At 43.7% G+C, this 9,475-nt stretch overlaps 1 protein-coding gene across 2 annotated transcripts in view; it reads right to left on the bottom strand.

Moving 5' to 3' along the window:
* Positions 1 to 6,455: 6,455 nt before the first annotated feature.
* FBXO21 (F-box protein 21) overlaps positions 6,456 to 9,475 on the bottom strand; it is a 42,281-nt gene continuing 39,261 nt past the window's right edge. For both annotated transcript variants that reach the window (XM_023513268.1, XM_003789936.3), the window contains exon 12: positions 6,456 to 8,925. In XM_023513268.1, coding sequence (XP_023369036.1) covers positions 8,735 to 8,925 — 191 coding nt within the window. In that variant the 3' untranslated portion in view covers positions 6,456 to 8,734. The remainder of the gene's footprint in view (positions 8,926 to 9,475) is intronic.

The following is a 9,475-nucleotide window of genomic DNA, read 5'->3' as shown; positions in this document are numbered from 1 at the left end:
AAGATTGTATGTAAGCCTTTACAATTGAACTCTTCTACCTACCTAGCTGTTAAGCCCACGGAGGACAGGGACATGGTGTCTTTTTTTTTTTTTTTTTTTAATGAGATGGGCACTGCTGATGTTGGAGTGCAGTGACACAATTATAACTCACCAAAACCTCAAATTTCTGGGCTCAAATTGTCCTCTTGCTCCAGCCTCTTGAGTAGCTGGGTCTATAGGCACATTCCAACACACCCGGCTAATTAAAAATATCTCTTCTTAAGAGATGGGGTCTCACTATGTTGCCCAGGCTAGTCTCAACCTCCTGAGCTCAAGCATTCCTCCTGCCTTAGCTGCCCAGAGTGCTGGGATTACAGGCATAAGCCACTGTGCTTGGCCTAACCAGAGTATTTTTTTTTTTTTTTCAGAGAACAGATTTCAGATCTGGGGTGGGTCATGTCTATATGCCAAGCAAAGATTATGTAACAAACATCAAAAAGTCTTTAGAATATATGCATTTTAGCCCTTATTTGACAGAAATATTCTTCTGTGTTCACTATAGCTCCTGGCACAAAGAATGGGGGGTACAGGAGAGTCCTCAAAGAACTAAAAGCAGACCTTCCTTTTGATCCTGCAGTCCTGTTACTAGGTATCTACCCAAAAGAAAAAAAAGTCATTTATCATAGGGACATTAGCATGTGGATGTTTACAGAAGCCCAATTCACAATCACAAAGATGTGGAAATGACCCAAACGCCCCCAACACGTGAATGGATTAATAAACTGTGTACATGTATACCACGGAACACTATTCAGCCATAAGAAGATGGACATTTCCTACCTTTTGTAATAACCCAAACAGATATGGAGAACACTCTCCTAAGGGTCACAGGAATGGGGGAAGAAAGCATCACGTATGCTCAATACTAAACCCAAACTAGTCAACAGTCACATGCTCACTGGAGACAAAAACTCAATTAAATTCAAGCAGCAGGGGAGGGTTCAACAAGTTCCCACCCAAAGGGAGCAACTGCACAGTCCTGGGTGAAGGAAACAACTTCAACTGGGGCTTTATCTTTACATTGCAAACAATGTAACCTAATCATGCGTGTCCTCATATGTATCTGAAATTAAAAAAAAAAAGAAAGCTAAGCACATTAAAAGATGTTCAGTGGTCAGCCAGCGAGAGGGCAGGGAACAGCAGCCACCCCCTTCCAGGTGGAGGTTGCATTTTTCACTGGGGCAATATCGCCCCCAAGGGGCAAACATTTGTTCTTGGGGCAGGCAAAAACCTTCATGATTTGAATGTATAAAGCATAGACATACACATGATACATAAGCAGATACATAAGCATCTGCATGCTACATCAGCAGAATTCTAATACCACTTTATCTGTGGTATTAAAATGTCATGGGGGGGAGGGTTCGCAGCAGCACTACTCACAATAGCATAAAAGTGGAAATGACCCAAATGTGCATCAAGAGCTGAATAATGGGGCCGCACCTGTGGCTCAAGGAGTAGGGCGCCGGTCCCATATGCCAAGGGTGGCGGGTTCAAACCCAGCCCTGGCCAAAAAACTGCAAAAAATAAAAAAAAAAGAGCTGAATAATGGGTACACAAAATGTAGTATATCCATGAATAGAATGTTATAATATTTGATCATAAAAAGGAATGAAATGCTGACACGTGCTACAAAGAGGATGAACCTTGAAAACATGCTGAGTGAAAGAACCAGGTACAAAAGGCTACGTATTGTACGATTCCACACCTATGAAATGTCCAGAATAGGCAAAGTCAGGGACAGAGAGCAGATTGGTGGTCCTCAGGGGCTGGGGACAGCGACTACTTAATGGGAATGGGGTCTTATTTTAGGGTGAGGAAACTGTTTTAGAACTAGAGGTGGTAGTTGCACAACACTAAATGCCACTGATTTATGTACCTTAAATGGTAAATTTGACATTAAATGAATTTTATCACAATAAAAAAAAAGCCAAAACAATTGCAGGGGGAGTGATTAGTCAAGAAACGGCCCCGAGGCTGAGTGCAGTGGGTTATGCCTGTCATCCAAGCTCTCTTGAGAGGCCGAGGCAGGCGGATTGCTTGAACTCAGGAGTCTGAGACCAGCCTGAGCAAGAGTGAGACTCTGTCTCTGCTAAAAATACAAAAAATGAGGCAAGAAGATCACTTGAGCCCAGGAATTTGAGGTTGCTGTGAGCAATGATGAGGCCACAGCACTCTGCCCAGGGTGACAGAGTGAGACTTGTGGGTGAGGGAGAAGGCTCCTGGAGGGAGGTGATACTGGAAAAAGGGTTGAGAAATCCAGGGATGGAGGGCAGTGTGGATACTGTGTAGCAAGCCTTCTGCTCCGAACTGGGCATGACCAGGAAGATCATTCTACAAAAACAGATTACTCAGTAATTCTAAAACCTTGAGATTGCATGTTTGCAGACAGAAGCAGCATAACCTTTATTCAAAGTATTCTCTAATTTCCCCCCAAATCAATGACCGCAAGATGAACATTTCCATTAAGAGTTCTGTCATTTTAAGAGAAATTTAAGGTGGAAATGCTAACAGCATCCGGAACCCAGATCGTCCAGCCCATTATCCTGAAATTACTCTTCCCTGTATTCTGGGCTGCTTCCTCTCCATGGTTCCCTGAATAGTTCACTGAGTAGCTTTGCTCTCTCCCAGAGACACCTGACATCACCGTCCTCAGTTTTTCTTGCACAGCCAAATGGGAAATAGAACTTCCTTGGAAACAGCCAACTTGAACCTTCACAACAAAACACAGCCCTTGAGAACTGCCTTGTCCTGAACCTAAACTACACCGCTAGCTTGGGCAGCGAGGAAACACCTGGAGCAGCGGCTGCAGGCTGGAGAGCTCTGCTCGAGGCTAAGACTTGGTAAATGGTTTCCAATGTGCAAGGAGGAACAGCTGTCTCCGCAGCTAGTTTAGGGGAAGTAGCCAAGAAGAGAAGGAATGCAGTGTGTGTTGGTTGCTCTTTGCTGTTTATTGCAAGGGAAGAGAAGAAAAATATGAGTAAAGAAAACATTTGCTGGTTCTTTTTGTTTTTTGTTTGTTGTTTGAGACAGAGTCTCACTTTATCACTCTGAGTACAGTGCCATACATCGGCCTTCCTCACAGAAACCTCAACCTCCTGGGCTCAAACAATCCTCCTGCCTCTGCCTTCCAGTTGCAGGGACTACAGGTGCCTGTCACAACGCCTGACTCATTCCTCTATTTTTAGTAGAGACAGGGTCTCACTCTTGGCTCAGGCTGATCGTGAAGTCCTGAGCTCAAAGGATCTTCCTGCCTCAGCTGGCCAGAGTGCAGGATTACAGGTGTGAGCCACCATGACTGGCCCTCAAAGTCGGCTGGCTTGAGAGCAAAAATGCAAGAGTCAGCAATGCTATATTGAAAAGGCAGCTGCTTCTGTGCACCGGCAACACCAGGTGAGAGGGAAAACCCTGGGGTAACAAGCACTCATTAAAAACTCTCCAGTGAGACTCACCATTGGCTATAATCTGAGGGAGGCAGGCACCACTACACCAGGGGGTGGGGGGAGAGTAGCATGAGGCAGTAATGCAGATTGGCAAGTTCTGGAAAAGAACATGGGGTCTGATTACTGGCACAAACAGGTTCGGAGCCTACTAAACTCTCGAGGGAATCATTGCCAGAGGAAATCACAAGCTTGTAGTAAAAGGACAAAGTATACAGTCTTAGGCCCCTAAACTTGCCCCAGCAGGAGGTGGACTGGGAGCTGCACAGCTCCCAGGGAGGATGCACCCGCAACACCCACTTCTGAAGGGACCAGGGAGGGCTAGACTGGTGAAAGAACTTCCCAGAGGGCAGGATTGGGCATGGAAAACAATGAACAAGTGAGTACGGTTCAGAGAGTAGTCAGGGTTTGCTCAAGAAATGAGACCTGCGGCCAGGACAGGGGTCTTCGAAGTCCAAGCAGGACTTCATCCCTGTCAGGGACAGGGACTTCTGTATCATTCTTTTTCCAAACATGTTTATTGCAGCTGTCTGGTCCCTGCTTCACCATGGAAGGGGCAAGGGAAGGGGGGTGGGGTCAGATAGCCTTTTTCATCAGCTGCAGGTCCCCAAGGAGCCACACTGGGCAGAGAACTGAGTTGGGCAGGATGCAGGGCCTGGGTGGGAGGTGTGCACAAGGTGGTGCTCACCAGACCTTTTGTTCTACTCTTGGGCCCACAGAAGACATCTGCCAGCATCCCCTGGAGTTAGGGTGTGGACCACTCAACTCCAACTCGAGTTCTGCCTACTGTGGCAGATGTGACCTGCACAGTGAGACCTCTCCTTCCCTTCTGCAGCCATCTGCCATGGATAATGCATTTCCAAAAGCAGTGAGGTCTGTAAGGGGGCACCCCCACTGCTTGCTACATGCTACTGAGGCTGGGGCAATGGAGCCAGACTGGCAGTGTCTGTGAGAACACACTGCAGTGGCCTGTGGCAGTGGGCTGTAGTGGCCGCCACACTGCCGTGTGGCATGGGACTGGACACAGCAGACCCAGCTGAGGAAACCACCTCGACATGTCCCTCCACACTCCTGCCCATTCAGACTGGAGGAAGGGAGAAGGTCCCCAGGTGCTCTGGGTCTCTGAATGTTTGCATAAGGCCTACTCTACCAACCCATCCCCTTGCCCGGTATTTCGTAAGCAAAAAATTTCTATTGTGTTTGAGCCGTAGATTTTTGGGTCTATTTATTATAGAACTAGCATAACTAATACAATCATTGCTGCATGGCCATAATACATTTATTCTATAATTATACATGATTTTATTCACTGAAGGAATGTCCTTTACCCTCCAATTCTAAATTTTCAGAACTGCAATGTTCAAGGTTAAAGTTGCTGCCAGGCAAAGGCTAAGCCACTGAGGTAGTTGCTTACGCTGTCCAGAGTGTGGGTGTACGGAGCTGATGCTCGGTGGCTCCTGAAGGCTTCCGGACCATGTGGATTCCACATCCGGCATGGATTCCACATCCGGCTTCCCACCCACCCACAGCAGGAGGATTCGGTTTTGTCTAAACAATGGAATGCTAACCTACTTGCCCGTAGCAGAGGCCAGCAACTAGGGCCCACAGGGCTAATCCAGCCTGCAGCCTGTTTTTGTATAGCCCTTGAGGCTAAGAAGTTGTTTACAATTCTAAAAACAACATGCACAGAGTCAGAATATGGCTTGCAAAGCCTAAAATATTTACTATCTGGCCCTGCCTTTTAGGGCTGCTGGGAGGATTACAAAGAGTTTAGGCCAGTGTCTGGCTCAAAGTTAGCACGCAATACCAAGTGATATATACAATGCAGCTATTAAAGCCTCCAAAAATACTGTTCCATAGTCAAATTCTACATTTTGTCCAGGTGAAAGTTCTCTCCTTCCCTCCAAAAAGAAAAAACAAAAAACAAACAAGACAGAATAAAACAAAACATTGAGTAGTTATATCTTGATTATCATGGCCAAATACTTTTAAATTAAAAAGTTGCTGGTAGTTCCAAGTTCACTTATGTGGAGTATGGACTAAGGGAAACTAGAATTTCTCCATCACCGCAAAGAGACCTGATGCAGCAGTGGAAAGCCTGGAACTTGGCAGCTTGGCTCAGTTTAATGTGCTGAGAAGACTAAAACACTTAAAAATGAGCACAAGACCTTAAATAGACAGTACGAAATGTAAACTGAGCTGGCAACAGTACTTCATGCTAGTTTTCTCAATAAAACAATTTTGCTGTGTATACGCACTTAAAATGAAGATCGATCTGTTATGAGTCTCAGGCAGAGAAGACATGAAGTCGGCAGCCTTTCAAAATCTGATTAGGTGGGTAATGTCTACAAATTCGAGGCTTGGCAAAACTGCTCTGATTAGAAGGTAGACTTGCTTTGGATATAACTGATGTCTCACTGAGACAGTTTCTCAAAGTCTGTCTGCAAACACCGGGCCCCTGGGGAAGACATGCTATCTATGCTGTCCTCTTAGAAAGTCATGATGCATGTCAGTGTACATGTCAGGAGAAACCACCATACAGGAAAAATGTGCTTAGCCCATAACCCTCCTCCCCCAGTACATATACAGTAACATTGCACAGAACCAGTGCTTCCAGGGACATTTTGGGCACACTGTATATAGCATAACCAGTCAAGTCCACTGTAACAAAAACACCAAGAACCTTGGTTTTCCCTCAAAAGGATTTGCAGTTTCCATTTACAGCAAGTACCTTAACATAATTCAAAAGGTGCAATCTTTACATGACAACCAGATACTCTCAAATATTATTAGTGACCTTATAAAATTGGTATTTAGCAAGGAAATCACTGTATAAAAGTACCTTGTCCCACTTAATACTGTTAAGAAAAACTCAGTAGAGCAAATTGTTCATATTTAGATCAGAAGAGAGGTGAGAGACATTCTATCTTTGTTAGGGATGAGTGTTCTGAAACGAAATTGGGCAGGCCATTGGTGTGGTTTCTCTGGATAAGTTCCATTTATTTATCATTATACAAAAAAATCTTGGCATTCATTTGAAGAGAAAAGAAGTTACTATATCCAAATATTTAATATTTTAACATTCTGAAAGTTCTACTTTTATAACAGGGCTTTTTAAAATGGAGAAAACTTTTGGAAAAATTTTAAAAAGAAACTTATGATTTATTAGAGTACAGGATCCAAAACACGTTTTTAGAAAAATATAAAGTGCCCAAATACCAACTTACACAGGTGATGCAGGCTTCCTGGAGCCAAATGAAGCATTCATGAAGAAACACATTTAAAAACAGTCTAGATACATATTTACAGTTGAGTCAGTAAAGGTAAAACCATTTTTCTTGGCTTTGATGTTATTCTAACAAAAAAAGAATCAAACCAGAAAACCAACATTATAACTCTCAGCATGCGCCACAGTCTCTTATTAATGTATCTCGTTATTATTAATTCCTTATCATCTAATTTTACCTTTAAAGGAGAGTAGTGTAAAATACCCCCAACCTCAGACAAGCTGGGTGTTGTGAGTGGTCACATTTTCAAATGTAAGTTCAAATTATCTGACTTTGGATTTGACTGATGGGAAACACGGGTACTAGACAATAGCTAATTCAGGCTGGAGGAGCCGGATGGCCACATCCCCATCACTAATAATTGCTGAACAGCCTGCACTTGCCATCAAGTGTCTCACGTGGCTTCCCCAAGCCCTGGTCATCCCAGGGCTCCCAAAAGGTGAAGGAGAAGCAGTCATTCAACATGGAGTGAGGATACTGCATGCAGATGAGCGGACAGGCAGCGGGGCTGACCAGATCGCAGCCCCTAAGGCCTCATTCATGAGAGCAACTGTTTTCTTTTAAAGGTTGATAGCAAAGTAACTAAGTCCCAACTCCAGAAGTTAGCTTCTACTGGTTAATTACAAGGTCAGCTCGCCTGGGAACTGGCAGGCCCCGAGTGGTGGGAATCTCAGAGCTGCGTGAGGACGTGGCACCTTCATGCTCAGTCACTAAGCAGGTGGAAGAGGAGACAGTGGTATCTCGACACCAAGTCAGACTCTCCAGTGAGGCTTCACAATGGGCCTTGTCCTGATGCTTTTGGACACTGGTGACTTGAGAAAGATTACACACGTGTCCTTTCCCACAACCCCAGCGTTCTTAAAGGTAAAGACACTATTTCTTTCTCTTCACCATGTTCAAAAAGGTCTTCAAGTGACTCTAAGGAAAGATGAAGGGCATGAAACCACTTTCTTTCTTTAAAAAAAATTGTTTTAAAAGGTTCATTACTTCTTTTTTCTGGTAACAAAAGCAAAACCCCATTTTTGGTCTTTGGAAACCAAGAATGATTTTTAAGAACATTTTGATATCAGATCTGTATGTTTCACTACAAAAAAGAACTTATCACTGATTTAAGACCTACTCATGACACAAAGTGGATTTTTAAAATTAAAAAAAGAATAGTCATTCTAAAGGGAGGAATACTAGATGAATGTGGAAAACCCCATTCAAAAAGGCCATCACTATGCATTCTCTCCAAGAATTTTATGTAATAAAATAGAAAACTAATGATTTGCAGAGATTTGCATAAATCCAAGAGAGGAATATGGAAGGGAAAACTGTGTTATTTTCCCAATTTAAATTTAAAAAAAGATAAACATTTGAAATCTGTGTTTCACATAATAGAAAAAATAAATTCAGATGATTCTAATTACCATTAGCTTGTTAATGTCTCTGTGTCTAAGATGCTGCCAAGATAGTGCACAACTTTACCCCTGAATATGCAACTAAATTCAGGGTAAAAAGACAAAGGATCCTGACTTAGGACTGCACATGTTCCATCGAGAAATCAGAAAGAAATTATTGCAAATGTATAACCCCATCTGTCCAGCAAATGAAATGTTTGAGACAAGTGTAGACAGACATTAAGAACGGAAAGTGAATAAAAAGAATGCTTATAAGAGTGTCGACTGTGAGACCTCATGAAGACAGAATGTCACAAACTGTCACCACAGGACAAGCATACAAGCCATGCCACTGACACAGTGCCTTTCAAATTAATTCACTAGTGTAGGCGGAGAGCGACATTGTCTTTGCAGCTGTCGGAGAGCACACGTTACTCAAACTTAGTAGGAGGCAACCAGCACTACTGGGTAAGTGGCTTTCCTGGTGTTGTGAACCCAGAAGGATCCGTGGAGACATCTTCTTCCGGAATCCTGTTCTCTTGGAAGGTAGCAGCAGCAGCAAAGGTACAATGTCCTCTACTAGACATTACTCGTCTATGTTCTCTTTCTTTGCACTGTAAATATTTTGCACCGTTTCATAGACAAACTCCAGATCCTCTGGATACCGGATCTCGAGCTCTGCGTTGGGGATGTAGTGAGTGCCAGTAAACTCTGAGAAATAGCGTCCCACATCAGGGTGCGAGATTTCTTGAGGCTCCACATTATATTCCAAGTTTTCTGTCAGTAAAGAGGCACATGGACAATCTCATTAAAATTTACATTTCTGCAGCACCTTTATTTATCCAGAGAACCTCGTATCACCCCTTTGAAGTGGCACTTTAGAGGTGCAGGAGAGGGAAACATTGAAACATGAAGATGTTTATGGAATTAAGAGGTGACAGGAAAAAGGCAACGAGTGGTGACAGGGAAGGCGGGCTGGTGGCAGGGGTTCCCCAGGAGCTCCAGGACTGGACTGTTTTCCTGTTCTCTGAATAAGATGTTTGGCTCCAGCAAAACCCCACCAGAGTGTTTTGACCACCAGCAAACTAGAAACTCATCATGTTCCTCTGACTTGACCCAACAAATAGCCAAAAGTATGGGACAAGAGGGCAGCGCCTGTGGCTCAAAGGAGTGGGGCGCTGGCCCCATATGTCAGAGGTGGCGGGTTCAAACCCAGCCTCAGCCAAAAACTGCAAAAAAAAAAATGAAACAAAAAAAGAAAAGAGAATCCTAAAAGAAAACAAAACCAAAAAAAAAAAAAAAACAACAAGACCCAGACTCTAAGCAG

Source organism: Otolemur garnettii, unplaced genomic scaffold (assembly GCF_000181295.1).
Source record: "Otolemur garnettii isolate 467f Iridium unplaced genomic scaffold, OtoGar3 scaffold00038, whole genome shotgun sequence".
Taxonomy (NCBI): domain Eukaryota; kingdom Metazoa; phylum Chordata; class Mammalia; order Primates; family Galagidae; genus Otolemur; species Otolemur garnettii.
The sequence above is the reverse complement of the archived record's forward strand: the minus strand, read 5'-3'. Positions and strand labels throughout refer to the sequence as shown.